We start from the raw sequence: 15,609 nt of genomic DNA on the forward strand, positions 1-15,609 counted from the left end.
TGAGAGAGTTGTGACCATTTGCAGCAGTGGAATCAGTTTGATGAATTAGGCAAAATAGGCCACAGAGTCCTTGCCTACGTAGACCAACCATAGCAGTAGCAAAAGATTCTGCTCTGCAGGCCGTTCGAGCCACGTTTCAGTGTAGCTTCAGCAGGTCCACCATTGGCCTGAGCCGTTTTGTGACTTGTCAATCACAGCGCTCCACATTTGTTGGGCGGGCTCAATGCTAAAGCTGCGACAGAGAAAAACTACAAAGATGGCATCGGCTCAGGACTCTCACTCCTTTGAAAGACTTTGATATCATTTTATGGGCAATGAGCAGATAAAAGTACTTGAGAGAATGCATTTGCTTCTTTCATTTTTCCGGTTTACAGCTGACTGGTTTCTGTGGCGATTGATATGTCACATTCTTTGTTGCTCTGATTGGTCCTAGCACTGTCCAATTGCATGCAGAGACAGTTTGAAGGCAACTGCAGATTCCACCCCATGAACTGGTTTTTTCAGTGGGTCGTGGCCAGACTATTTACACACCCAGTCAAAACAAAAGTCTCCACTTGCATCTAAGTAAAAATATATGAGCCTCCTATTGTATAATTACTGCACAGGCGATTATCTTTCAGCTGGCATCAAGTTATTTAACCCCAACTGGTGCAATGAGTTGCTTCTCAACTCTTAAACAAACATGTGGAAAGACACATCTGGTGGTCGTGGAAAAGATGTTAGTCTGTGTGAGAAGGATCGGATCCTTGGCATCAGGCAGAGAAAACATCTAAGAAACAACTAAAACTGGGTTAAGAACTAAACTGTGTGAGTCCAGATGAACCCTGTTCCAGAGTGATGGCGCATCCGGGTAAGAAGAGAGGCAGATGAAGTGATGCACCCATCATGCCTAGTGCCTACTGTACAAGCCTGTGGAGGCAGTGCTATGATCTGGGCTTGCTGCAGGTGGTCAGGTCTAGGTTCAGCAACTGTAAGTGCTCTCCTTGAATGCCAAGATTTTCCCCACAGACTCAGAATATGTATGCTAGTTAATCAAAGATCCTAAATTGTACTTAAAGCTGTTATTGCAAATCTGCAAACAAGCTACTGTAGGTTTTGAATGCAGACACGATCACAGAACGATCACCCCTCCCCTCGGATATCTTTCCTGGATCCGCATCAACCGTAAACCCTCATTGCCAGAGGAAATGAGATAGTACTAAACACCAGTTGCTGTTTTTGTCTTTTATCGTCCGTGACTTCGAATGGTGTTTTTCTTTTTGGGACTCGGGTAGTTTGTCCTAAAGTTGGAGTGGTAGCAGCTGGCTGTTTCTCCCCCTCTGATATTACTGAGCAGAGAACCTCTCACACCAGTGGTGTTCTGTTGCTGAATACGTGGAATGAATGGAGGACTCAGGGAGGTATGGCAGTTTGGCGAGACAAGACAACTAGATAGGCCAATAGTAGAGGGTTTAGACTAAGTCAAGAGAACCACTTGATTAGTTTTTTATCTCCACAATATATTTATAGCTGTGTTAGAAATTTGTTAAGAGAACAGAAAAAAATGTTTTAAGCTAATGTTTTTCAAAATTTGAGTTTGTGAGTTTTTGTCTCTATGTGTCTCTGTTATGGACTAGCAATCTGTCCAGGGTGTCTCCCACCTCTTACCATTTATACCGGAGAGGGACATGGCTTCCTTTGACCCTGAGGAGGAGTGGTTCAGAAACTAAGAGTGAGTGATTTGATATTTAGGCATGGAGGCATCTCCATCTCCTGACCTGAATGCAGCTGGGAGGAGGAGAAACTCCTGCAGGAGGCCCGGGCCGAGAGAAGGGCCTGCAGCACCCGCTGCTCATCGAGAGGACGACCAACAACACGTGCTTCTACGTCTGGATGTGTTGCTTATCAGTTTTTGGAGAAAGTGTGGGCTCTAGCAACTTGAGAACTATAGCAAATGAGACCAGTTTATTACCTGCTGCTCCTGTTTTTAAAACTTTTCATGGAACAAAGTGATTGAAAATCATCTTTTATTCACAAAAACAACAAAGTTTAACTTTTGATCTGATCACATTCAGTGCATGCTACAGTAAGATGTAGGGCTCAAACGTGGCTGGCTAAGTTTTCTGAATGAAAGCATGTGGAGCGGAGGCAGAGGTGTGCAGAAAAGGTCTTCAGGAATCACCTGAAACAGATCTTGAGTAAGTCTGAAATAAAAAAGGCCGTGAGAGGATATTTTAGGACACTTTCTCACTTTTTTCTCTTTTTACTGCTCGCTGTCGATCTGTAAAAATAAATATACCATTTTGTGGGCGACGGTGGCACAGGAGTTAAGTGTTCGCCCAGTAATCAGAAGGTTGCGTGTTCGAGCCCCGCTCAGTCTGTCACTGCTGTTGTGTCCTTGGGCAAGACACTTCACGCACCGTGCCTGCTGGCGGTGTTCAGAGGGACCGGTGGCGCCGGACTGGTGGCGCCTGTGTACGGCAGACTCGCCTCTGTCGGTGTGCCCCAGGGCTGCTGTGGCTACAGCGTAGCTCATCACCACCAGGGTGTGAATGGGTGAATGACTGATTGTGTTGTAAAGTGCCTTGGGGGGTTCCAGGACTCTAAGATGCTATATCAAATACAGGCCATTTAACATTTATTTAAAAAAATATATAATTCACATTTTAATAAAAGGACCTAAATAATCCTCGAGTCTGTGTGATGAGGTTGGGCCAAAAACAAACTATTGTTGGCAAGATGTGTTTAATTTAAGCAGTGAAGTAGAAAATCCCCGCGTACATGGTCTGATAGCATGCAGGATGTGGACCTTTAATTTACACTGATTGTTTTTGCTTTGTATCGTTAAACCAGTCATCACTCACTAAACCGCTCATTCCTCATCAGGGTAACAGGGAGCGGCGGACATCTTGGCCAGGTCACCAGTCCATCACAGGGTCAAACGGTCATTTGTGTTTTTACCTGTGCAAGAAAGCAGGAGTACCGAGAGAAAACACACACACGCACAAACACACGGAACGAGCATACTAACTCCGTGCATAAAGGCCACTGCTGGGATTTGAACCCACAACCTTCTTGTTGCGAGGTCACAGTGCTACCAACGGCACCACCAGGCAGCCCAAAACCTGTCCCCCTTGGTGGAAATAATGCAACACTGCAATGTTTTCTGAAAACTGTTGTGTTATTTCCAGACATCTTTACTTTCTTAGTCATGGTATTACCTCACCTGCTGCATTAAGTTCCAACTACTAGACATGCCAAAATAACAAGATGAAGACAAGGATTTCATCCATCAGTCGTCAAACAGAGTCGAGTTTGATCAGCAGATCTGAAGATGCTGCAATGTCTGCAGAAAGTACCAAACGTCTCATCTTTACACTTTTATGGCCATTTCTGTCAGAAACAAAGCCACCGATCCAATATTCAAAAGCATGAGATGAAAAGCTGTAATTACACCACACAATATGAATCCATGAATAATTTTCTGTGCGCTGAAGTTTCGATGGTTATTATATGATTTAGTGTGTTAGTCAGCTGGTATTAGTCTCAAGTACTTCTGTATATGTCAGCGACTACACACAGCCCCTGAAATATGTAGAGAAACTGAGTCAGAGAACTAAATCCCCACATGTCAAGATCTATATGCTGCAAACGCTAGCAGAGACGTTCGGTGTGATGAACGACTAGAGGCATAAAGCTGGGAATGCTCACAGACCATAAGAGTCTCCGATATAAATTGCCCATCTTCACATTCTGACACGTATGCTCTTGTTTACAATGGTTCGACCGTAAATATCACTCAAGAGCTCCACGTTTCACACTCGGTCTCTGAGCCAAGATCCGTTGTGAAGCATCCGTGCTGCATTCCTGCATCCCACAATAATGCAGACTATAGAAAACCAGCAAAAAGCCTGGCTGGCTGGATCAGACCATACCCTAATCCTTACAGGATGTACATCCACGCTTAGATTATACACACACACACACACACACACACACACACACACACACACACACACACACACACACACACATGCGCGTCACGCTACATCACTGACCTCCCAAATGCATGAGCTTCTTGCCAGGTAGCAACAGTTTCAAATCAACAAATCTTTGCTCCAGGAAATAGTCTGGTTCATTTAGGCCTCGATAAAAAACAAGGATCAACTTCCAGACAGCAGTCAGTGTAAATGATTTCTATGCTGTCCCTTATTTATCTGAGGGGCACATTTCAGATCTGTGCTGGACTTGGAACCAGAGAGGTCTTTAGCTGGAGGCCCAGTATGAACTGGATTTGGACGCAAACACAGTCTGATACTTCCAGTTGTTGGGGCGTTGACTCCTCCCAGCTAGCTGAAACTAAGGTGCTGCCTTCATCTCCAGCTGAGAGCTTCCTCTCATCCTGATTTGACCATCCGTCTGATGAAGGCAGGCTTTTTGTCTCCAACTCATTTATTACTCCATATTTGACCTTTTTGTTCGACATTGACTCATTTTTCTTCTATCCTTCCATCTGCTTCCTGTCCCGTCCTCTTTCTGATTTTCATCTTTCATCCATCGTTTTCTACTTGTCCTGCTCCTTCTTCCCCCTCTTGTCATACCAGACATTTTTAGATTTTTTTCTTTTTCCTTTGATCTCCTCCCCAACATTTCTACTCATGTTTTCTTCTTTCCCTTAAATCCCTGGTTTCCCTCTCCTCGTCTCTCCAGATAAGCCATATACTGACTCCACTGAGTATTCAGGCTACAGTAGTCTGGTTGACACTCAGGATTTATGGGTGACTAATGCTTGTTCTGTCGCAGGAGCGATCCTTGAGAGAGGTTGGAAGAAGCGTGTCTGGGTTTGGGCGTGCATCGTAGAACACGTTATTGAGCAACGGGCGTCTGGTTTGTACTGAACTACTCTGTTCACAGAGATAGTGACTTAACGCAAATCCAGCCGGTTCTCTCCACTCGTTTTATCTCCTCCACTGCCCTCATGGAACACTTCTCTCTCTCTCTTTTATAAAATCTTCTCATCTTTGGGTTTTAACTCTCTTCTATCTCTCATCCATCCTGCTCTTTTATCTTTTCATGTTATCTCTCCTATCTGCTGCTTTAGTCAATTATTGCACCCTTTTGTCGCATCCTGTATAAGTGATGAGACACATTTCTATGCTGCATTGTGTGTGTGTGTGTGTGTGTGTGTGTGTGTGTGTGTGTGTGTGTGTGTGTGTGTGTGTGTGTGTGTGTGTGTGTGTGTGTGTGTGTGTGTGTCAGAATACTAAAGTGTATAATTGAACTTCTGCCTGATCCGTTCTTGTGTACATTTTGGGAAAGGAGGTCATGTTATTGTGTGAGTCTGCCAAATGATGAAGGGGAAGTAAATCCAACACTCAGCCGACACGATTCTGCAGGACTGACATTAAAGATAAAACATATCTTGACTACATTATCATAAAAATAGGTATAGTAATATTTTGTTTCATGATTGATTAAAAAGTAAATTGTTGTTGTTGTTCTTTGGTCTTGTTGTTTGCAGCATTCCCCATTTAAGTTAAACGTGCATAAAACTGCTACCAAGTCTTAAATGTTAATAAAAATTAATGTGATTTTAAATAGATAAATTAACCACAAATCTGAAAGGAATAATTAGTTTTTTGTAGCTTCTGCTAAACTGTGTGATTCTGGGAGTTAATATAAATTAATGGAAGCAACAGGCCAACTTTTTTCCTGCTACATGTTCGCGGGCCCAAAAACAAGTCAGATCTCTGAGTTTCAGACTGACTGAAAAACCAGTCATGTTGATTATTAGCTGATTTGGATCATCAGAAATATCTTGGAGTATTTTTTGGGCGATGGCTCTTTGAACAACCTCAGTTTGGAGAAACAGCAAAGCCAACATCTTGACAAAGGACATTCTAGTTTAGGCAGGAGTAGATTTCCACTTTCTCAGGAAGGTTATGAATGTGTGTGTGTGTGTGTGTGTGTGTGTGTGTGTGTGTGTGTGTGTGTGTGTGTGTGTGTGTGTGTGCGCGCGTGTGTGTGTGTGTGTGTGTGTGTGTGTGTGTGTGTGTGTGTGTGTGTGTGTGTGTGTGTGTGTGTGTGTGTGTGTGTGTGTGTGTGTGTGTTTGTCACAGTGGTTTTGGTTGTTTTTAGAGAAGACAGTATCTGATCAGCTGATTCACACAATCATGGAAACACCTGCTCACTCTGAGTGCGTGCATGTTCTGCAACACCACTATAGATGATGTCATGCTTGTTGTCACACAGCAGCTGCTTTAACTGAGACTTAGTAACTCGGATGCACCGAAGGACATGGCTGACACGTACAGTGGCTTACAGTCATTCAGGTTCTGTAAGAGATTTCAAACGAACCCTCATTCTTCCTGAAATCTTCATCAGTTTTATTTTTCACTCACTGGACAGGATCAATACTTTCTACCGACTACAGAAGGTCAAAGCACTTCTCCAACGTAGTTCTCCCTGCAGTGTGAAGCTGCTAATAATTGTGACAAACTGGATTAGCATCAGGAGCAACAGCTGAGGAGAAGGGTGACAGCCGCTGAGCTTTAGATCATTTAACCCATTTCTAATTCAAAACAGGCCGTCCCATCTCATCATCTCTTTGTTTATGAATAAATGATTTCCAATCACTGGCGTCTTCTCCCTGGCCGTTACGAGTGAAACTTCGGGCCGATGCTCTCAGTCACACTAATTCACCAAGATGCCCTTTAACAACAGCAGCAAAACACTAAAAGTGAAATAACTTTTTTAATTCAGATCATCTGATGGGACGTGTCCTGAAGGACAGGATTGATCCAAGTCGTCAGCTGATCAACAAAACCAATCACAATAGTTAATAATACCAACACACACACACACACTGAAATGTGACATACCTACTAGTGACTCATTCAAGCATCTAGATTTGGTCCTCTTAGGTGTGTTCTTGCTGTGCGTTATTTCTAATTCCATGTTGTCGTTCTTTTTTAAAACACAAAACCGTTTCTGTGTTTTAAAAAAGAACGACAACATTAAATTTGGTCCTCCTGAGAATAAATGTTTCTTTCCACGTTCTGTCTACCTTTTGGCTGCTGCAGTGTTAGAAACAGCAACACAAGTGCCTGGTCAGTGTGTGTCCCCACTGAGATGACAATAAAATATACATTTTATTTTTCAGAGCTAAAGAAACAACTAGAGGGAAATAAAACATACTCTTCATTGTTGCTCACTTCTCCAATTTCTTCAAAGGGAACCGAGTGGTTCCAAAGGGTCACAAAGAAAATGACTGCAGCACAGTAAACATCCAATACCAACTTTAGATTATGTCTCCTAAAATTGCATCCATGCAAAATATTCTTTTCACCTTCTGAAGTACATTTAATGTGCAAAACTTATTTGTTTATGCAAAGTAATGTATTATTCTGTCAATGGTAACATAAATGATGGCTAGTTTTTAGAGTTATCTATGTTGTCCACATAGACAGACATTTTTGGATGGAGCTAAATGAGCGGTTCCCATCACCACCACTTTAGCCGTGTCCCACGTCTCGTCACGCCCAGACAGTCCAAAAAAGGGAAATGAGGTGGAGCTGAGGGTGGGGCTTAGAAAGCCTAACCCTAACTAGGTGTTTGTGTCGAGAGAAGCACGACATGCTCACCGCGTTTATTTGAGCGTAGTCAAATATCATCTAGTTTTACTCCTAGGCATGGACTTAGCTTTGACTTTAGAAGTGTGTGTGGGGGGGGGGGGGGGGGGGGCACATTACTTGTAAGATGCTTTGGACAAAAGTGTCTGCTAAATACACACACATAAACATAATCGGCAAGGTGGACCGGGAAAAGGGGGAGATCTTTACAGCAAGTATACAAAAATATGTAATATGTAATGAGGAAAAGGTTTTAACACAAGCAGTTATTTTCCGCTTGGTCCTAGTTAGGGATGGGTACCTTTGACATTTGAATCGATTCGGTACTAATTCCCGGTACCTAGGAATCGATACCGGTACTTAACAGTACCAATTTTCGATACTTTTGAGTGTTCAATATTTTAATTCTCTTTTATAATTAAATACATATTTGTCTCAATATATAACCATATTTGATAAATATCATGATAAATAACATACAACTGTTTGTATTTTAACATCGTCCTTGTAGTTTTATAAGCTGATAATTAAACTGAAGCAAACATCTTTACTGTGAACTACATTTACTGTGTATCTTCATTCCTTTTGCCATCTTTTTTCATTTGATTTTTCCTACTGGGAAGTTAAAATTTCCAAGGAGAAAGCGAACGCACCATTAGCTGATAACAATGGTGGCAATGGAAGCTAACATATCAAGCTAACGTTATCTTAACAGTTTATTTAGCTGCTGGAGCAGATTAAAACGATGATGCCTCACACTTAGATCGTTGTCGCTGGTTTCATCTTCACCCGTCACATTTAGTAAAGTGAAGCCAAACTTTAGAGTGCGTTCATGTTCTTCTAGTCGGAAATTCGGAGTTCCGAGGAGAAAACGAACGCACCATTAGCAGAACGGAAGCTAACATATCAAGCTAACGTTATGCTAAACATTTTATTTACCTACCGGAGCAGATTAAGATGAGGATGTCTCACTTAGATCGTTGTCGCTGGTTTCATCATCACCCAGTTACCCATCACATTTAGTGAAGTGGACCAAAGCTTTAGCGTGCGTTCTTTCTACCATGCTGCTCTGTTTACAACTGGCTCGCAGGGACCGACGACATAACGCTCTTGCGCATGCGCAGCTGTCTAGGAAAGTTCTCGTTATGAAGGACGGGTACCGAAATGAGGCACCATTTCAAATGACGTGAATCGGTGCTCAGTCGGTACTGTGGAATTCGGTCGGTACCTTGAAAAGTACCGAATTCGGTACCCAACGCTAGTCCTAGTGCTCAAAAAGTGTCTATTTAATATAGTGTAATATTGTTTTTGGACGGTAAAAAGTGAAGAGGATATAAATGAACTTTGGAAAAGTGTGGGGGGGGGGGGGGGGCATGTACCCCCTGTTCTCCCCCAAAACTACGTCCATGCTCCTAGGTACAGCAGTCTTTTCAGAGGGACCCAATGACTGAAGGTCAGTGCCATGAAGCTGTTAATCACTGTTTGGAAAGACAATGACTTCAGTTTTATTTTTGTTTAAGTTCAGGACATTTGATGCCAACCGCACACATGCTTCCCTTACGCAATCTGTAAATGACTGAATCATGCCCCCAGACCCCTGCTGGACAGGCAAATAGATCTGACAAACGCGACATAAGGGTGAAACCTGATACCATTCATTCTGAGCATCATTACCAAATGTTAAAGACAGACAGAAAACAACAGGGGGCCTAGCACAGACCCCTGAGGAACTCCTCTCTTGAATTGCCCTCATTGAACTGTTGCGTACTCACCACTCACGAGACTTTACCGCCACTTACTGGTTTAATATTGTCTGTTAGAGGGAAACAAAGCTCCGTATGGGTCCTGTAGTATCGGGGAACTTTGGCAAGTACGAGTACAAGCACGTATTATCTGACAGATACCGGATTGTGGTATCGGCATCGGTGCATCCCAAGGTCAGAGCAAAGAACTGGTTAGTCATTTTTACTGATTCCAGGTCAGCTGTCTTTCAGACCAAATGGCTCAACAAGAAAATTTGTCCACATTTTTGCAGTTTTCTTTGTTGCAAAAAGTGTCACAAGCACTGACTCCATTTTAAAACCAACATATTTTCTCTCGTTTTATTTTTTTTCTCCAGCTTGTCAGCAACAGTTGCAGCCCAGTGAGAAACTGGCTTGAGGGAATGATCCTGGCACGGAGCGACAAAGAGTCCAGAACCATCCTGTCAGCAGTGCTGCTGTGAGCATGTTAGCGTGCTGATGTTCCCCTTCAGCTCAGCGCTCTGCTGTGTCTAATCACAGTCTGATGTACAGACAGGGAAGTGAAAGTGGAGATTACAGTCATTTCTATCCGTTGCACTTTGGTGGAACATTTGAGCGAATCTGTCAAGTGCACAGGAGCACGCTGCAGACTGGATCCCTGCTGACGACGAGAAGCAGCTGAACGCAGGACAAAACCACCGAGTAGATCAGCGTTATAAGTACATCTGCTGCCTGAAAACAGCTCTGCGGAGCTGCTTTGTGAGCTTATGCTAACAGTGTACATAAAAATGAAAGCATCTGCAACTTCAGATGACTATAAAGTACTTCTGTCAGAACCAGACCGTTCGTGGTTGAAACTGTAATGTTAATAAATGATATAAATGGTTAGTATTGGGGGAGATTTTTGTTGGATAAATTTAACAAATGATGCATCATATTCTAAATATAGCTCTTCGGCTTTGGACTCCACACCACTTGCTTCCTGGCCTGGCCCTCTCTTCTAGCGGGTGTTCCTGACATTATCGAGGCATTTCAGTTGTATATACAAACATCCTGTGAGCTAATCCCGACGCTCGAATCCCCTGGACCAGATGTTGCAGCTTACGCAGACAGTCCTGGGAAGAAATAAGGACTATCCTACCCTCCGTGATGAAGGGATTGAACTGGGGTGCACTCCCCGCCGCGTCAGGGAGGTCGTTCATGCTCAACTGTGATTCACTGGGATTAAATCACAGCCTGAGCTTTCCTGTCATAACTTCTTATTTCTGTTGAGAGTGATCGAAGTGCAGCTCTGAACTAGGAATAAAACCAAAGCCAAAGGGGAGGGGAAGGCAGACGTTAATGTAAAGTGAAGATAAACACAGAAGGAGTGATCTCATTTTATTTAAAAGCAAACCTCATCTACTGAGGACACCCTGCTGATAAATGAATAAAGCAGCTTCCATCCGTCCAAAAACAAATCTCAGCTTAAGAAAACAACTGCTGCTACTTATGAACGCTTCCTTTAAGGCTGCATTTAGTTGACTATTGCCTGTTGCTGAGAGAGAAAAGTATGGGTCATAATGTGTGTGTCTGTAGTGTTAGCAGTATGAAACTCTTTAGCTGTTACAATTAGATAAACAGACACTTAACCTTTGGAGAGACTGTAAATCAAGATGGCAGCTACACACGTAAAACTTTAGCAAACACAATAATGGCTACAGTCAAGTCTTCAGATGTTGATCTAAAGTTTCATGAGTTGGTAGCTGAGAGACATCAGAACACATACGCTGAGAAATCAGCGCCGTATTTTAACAGCTATGACAACTCCATCGTTTCCTACCACAGGGTGACCTTAGCCTAAAGAGCAAGTTCTCTTGACTTTTCAATACATTTGCGGTGGTCGCTAATATAAACAAATGCCTTGTGAGTCAATCTCTGTGAATAAAGCTCTCTCCCTGTTGCAGGAACCATGAAGTGAGCCAGCGCGGAGGGAAGCTGGCGACTGCAGGCTTGGGAGTCTTATTATTTGGACACCTCACCTCTGATTGGCTAACACCAACACAACTCTACCTCTGACTCAGTTTATTTTGCAATGTTTTATCTCCACAAATAACACAAGGCTGGAGGAGTCCTGCCGTGTGGTGGAGTTGCTAATGCTAATGGTTAGCTTGTACTTGCCGAAAAGCACAACAACAGCCTTCTTCGTTGCGAGCCTAGATGGGTGAGTCCATGGATGCTAATTTTTAGTGTGACGTAGATCTTAGTGGCTTTTCTCATCCAAGTGTTTCCCCGTCTGTTTTCTATCGACGGTTGACGCAGGGCGTAGGGATTGACCTCTTTCATACGCATCAAACTCACCGTGAATCCAAAGCTGAACAGGTTTTAACTGCTCGTGTATCTCTGATGAATGAGCAGTAACAGATCAGCGATGCACGGCCCTCATAAACAGAATTTCTTGGTTTGCATCTTTCTCCAAAAGCTCAGGAATCTCTGAAGTGATGCTTTAAGGCTGACCTTTTCAAAAACAAGCCCGGACGAGCGCATTGTCTGGTCCATCTGTTTAATCAACTTCTGTCCAGAAAAGATCAGTAAGTTCAGAAAAAAGTGCACTGAAGGAGTGTCACATGACCTCTGGGTGTTGATTATATATATAAAGAAACATCAGAAATAAGAATCAGAGCATCATAAAACGGGAATGTCTTCTAAATGGTGCCACTCCATTTTTAAAGTGCATCAACTAAAAAATTATACCCAATTTTTTTTTTTTGCTGTGATTCAAATTAATGAAGGTTTACTGATTCAGCAGCAGAGCACACTGTTGTGTTGCAGCCTGCAGAGAAATCATGACAGCATCGCAGCTACAACACAGTCATTAAAAGCATGGTGCTCAGGCAGCAGGGTAGGAGCGCTGCCATGCTGCCAGGGTGAGACGCTATAATGATACGAAACAATGAAGAGCGTGATTTCATTTGAGCCTGTGAGATGACATCGCTAAAGGTGAGCTGGAAACAGTGGAGGAGGTTGAGGAAGTGGAGACATATGTGGTGGTAGGATGGATGAGTGGAGAGAAGGGAAGTCAGTTGAGAGGGTGAGAAGCGGCTGAGAAGAATAACTACTTACCCTGACTCTGAGCTTTACTGGGGAAACAGGAAACAAGAGCCAGCATCACCAGTAGAGCCCACCAGCACCACCTGACCCCTCCTGTCGACAACATCCTCACATCCAGCTGTTTACACCTGCACAGGGAGGAGACTGATCAGAAAATCCACTTTACCTACTCCAAACTGCTCATCTGGAATCCCACCACCCCTATTTCATTAACGGTTACAGAGCAGCAGTCTGCAGCCTGGACTGACGCGGAGCGGTGGCCGAGGCTGCTGCCGACACAGAGCAGCATGGGGCTGAAACAGAGTTAAAGAGAAGATGGAGTAAAAGGGTCGGAGTGTCTGGGTGACAGAGGGCGCGCTTGATGGGTGTCACTGTCTGACAAGAGCACACACACACAACAGCACCTCTCATCTCCTCCCTTATCTCATCTCTCTTTGCTCCTTTTGTTCTCCGCATCCTCTCCAGTCTGTCACTCAGTATTACAGGAGGGATGGAGCGGCCCGTCGTATGTCTCTCAGGAACACACCTGGCTGGCAGCGGCATGAATAAAAGAGCACAAGCAGCAAAACGCTGCATCGTTAACCCTGGTGTCACTAAAGAGGAAAGGACACTGGCTGCTTCCACTCACAATGTGTCGGGAGATCATGCTAAATACTCCAGTAACGGCTTCGGTTTTAATAACAAAACATTTATTTTATCATAAAAGCACAAACATGAAAGCTGATTTCCTCAGTTTCAGACATGTTTGAATCAAAAACTATTTTAAGATCTTTTGATGTTGCTCCTGACGTCCAGCCGCTTTTTCTCTGGAGGAAGTGAAAACCAACTCTTTGTTTTCCTTTTTAATGGTCCATAACCAGCAGCATCAGGCTCAACTCTTCCCTGCTGACTCTGATATTATTACACTGGTCCAGGTCTACTTTGACCAAATTAAAACCAGTTAAAGCTGAATTAAAATTAAACATTTGCTATAAATAGTAAAAATTCATTTAGAAAAACTGTATTTTTTGTTAAATTAAATTAATTTATTTCAGATATAAGTTTGAAGTTGTTGCCTGCAGCTTATTGATGTCTTCACACGCGCCTGATCTGATTCACGTTTCCACGTGAGGTTTGGTAACAGGTAAGATCACCTGTGAGCGAGTCGTGGCAGATAAAGGTTTGCCATACCTCTGTACTCATGAATCCAACGCGTCCTTTTATCCCAAAAGAGACACCTCTGAACATCGGCTGCTGCTGCCTCCCGACGCGCTCCTTTTCCTCCTCTTCTCGCTCCTCCTGTCTTCGGATACTAAGTGAGTGGAGGCGTGTGAGGGTGTTTCTCTCCGTGTAACTCAGCCATCCCTCCCTTCGGCTATTCCTCCTCGTCCCAACCCTCTCCTCGGTCTCCGATGGGGAGAGAGAGCCGGAGCGGTGGCGCAGCGCAGCACCAGGCTCCTGATTGCAGATCAGCTGCAGCCCCCCGGGGCCTCACGTGCGCAAAAGGACCTGTCAGATGGAACGTATCTGTGATCTAAAGGAAAACTCGCGCGCATGTGTGTGTGCGTGTGTGTGTGCGTGTGTGCGCCTGATCGCTCCACGCTTTGATCTTAAAGGCACGAATGCAAAATAAAAATACAGAAAAAGTCTCAATAAAACAGGAAATGTTTAAAATATGAAGTTTCACTGTTTAAAAACCTTTAAAAACTGTTTTTTAAACAATAACTAAAATATTTAAGTTTAAAGAAGTTTTCTTTTACAAATGCAGTTTTTTTTATTAGTTTGTTAAATAAAGAAACATCTGGAGCTCTAAACCGATAATTATTAAGAACAGTTAGCAACAAACAGTGATGACAGAATAAATCTCACCTTGATCCAGAACAACTCACTGCTGACATGAAGCAATCAAGTCCTTCCATTTGGAAGGTGACAAAGTCAGTTTAATCTTACATGTCAGGCATATGATCTCCCTCATCAGGGCCATTAAGCTTAAGTGTTGATAGATAATAATACATCTGTGAGGTCTGGTGACGCGGCTGGGGGTGCATGGTGGAAGAGGCCTCAGACAGCTTTGGTAAAGACAAACGGTCATTTCTCATGACAACCTAAACCTGGAGAGGACAAGTGGAAAAGGAGTCAAATCCAAGTGTGGAAGTCAGTGTTTCATTTAGGTCATCGAAAAGGAAACACAATAATAAATGAAAGACACAAAAGGAAAATATAAAGTGTGCTTGTTGCATCTGAGTCCAGATTAGATGCAGCATAAATGCATAAAGTGCCATGACATGTAAAACATCTCACTAGACGTTCATCCATCAGGAGCTGCAGAAGTGGAATGCAGCCCTTGTTAACACACATGTTTTATCTTTGCACAAGGTGCAGGTGTGTGTTAGAGGATGGTGAGCGTTGAGAGGAGAAGCACCCAGGTTTGAGTTTCAAGAAGCAAAACTACAAAAATACAAAAGTGTGTGTGTGTGTGTGTGTGTGTGCGTGTGTGTGTGTGTGTGTGTGTGTGTGTGTGTGTGTGTGTGTGTGTGTGTGTGTGTGTGTGTGTGTGTGTGCGTGTGTGTGTGTGTGTGTGTGTGTCTGTGTGACTCATTCATTTTCTATATAGGATCTTTGTCCCGTTCAGAGCTCAGAGGCTGGGAAGAGACCAGAGGACACCCACGCATGGACCAGGACAACGTGGACACTGTAGCGCTCCAGCTGACATTCAGACCTGAGACTTTTATGCTGATACCGATGTGCAGCCGTGAGGCTGTTCTGTCAAAACATGTAGACTTGTGTGTCTGAGTGTTGCAGGTCTCGGGATCAGCATCTTCTGGTTGGAGCTTCATGTTTGTTGCACAGCTGTATAAAACTCTCCTTTTTAAGCTTTCCACATGGAAAAAAGCTCAAACTGCTGAAGCGTTTCTAAACTGAGCATTCCCACCATTATTGTGAGGACAAAGAAGTGTGACTCTGATTAGACTCAGCTTCTCTGCTGCTGGAGATGCCCTGAGGGGAACGGGAGTCATGGGAAGCAGGGGCTGGTGAAACGTACCAGTTAAACCGCCAAACAACTTCACTCCAGGTGTGTCGGTGCAACACACACACACACACACACACACACACACACACACACACACACACACACACACACACACACACACACACACACACACACACACACCTTAACCAAACAACTG

At 43.6% G+C, this 15,609-nt stretch overlaps 1 protein-coding gene across 1 annotated transcript in view; it reads right to left on the bottom strand.

Moving 5' to 3' along the window:
- Positions 1 to 13,813, bottom strand: part of col14a1a (collagen, type XIV, alpha 1a) — a 184,607-nt gene extending 170,794 nt beyond the window's left edge. The window contains exons 1-2 of the mRNA XM_015949068.3: positions 13,613 to 13,813; positions 12,455 to 12,570 (exon numbers count right to left, since the gene is read on the bottom strand). Of these exons, the coding sequence (XP_015804554.1) occupies positions 12,455 to 12,548 (94 nt within the window). The 5' untranslated portion in view covers positions 12,549 to 12,570; positions 13,613 to 13,813. The remainder of the gene's footprint in view (positions 1 to 12,454; positions 12,571 to 13,612) is intronic.
- Positions 13,814 to 15,609: the final 1,796 nt, after the last annotated feature.

This window comes from Nothobranchius furzeri, chromosome 5, assembly GCF_043380555.1.
Source record: "Nothobranchius furzeri strain GRZ-AD chromosome 5, NfurGRZ-RIMD1, whole genome shotgun sequence".
NCBI classification, from domain to species: Eukaryota; Metazoa; Chordata; class Actinopteri; order Cyprinodontiformes; family Nothobranchiidae; genus Nothobranchius; species Nothobranchius furzeri.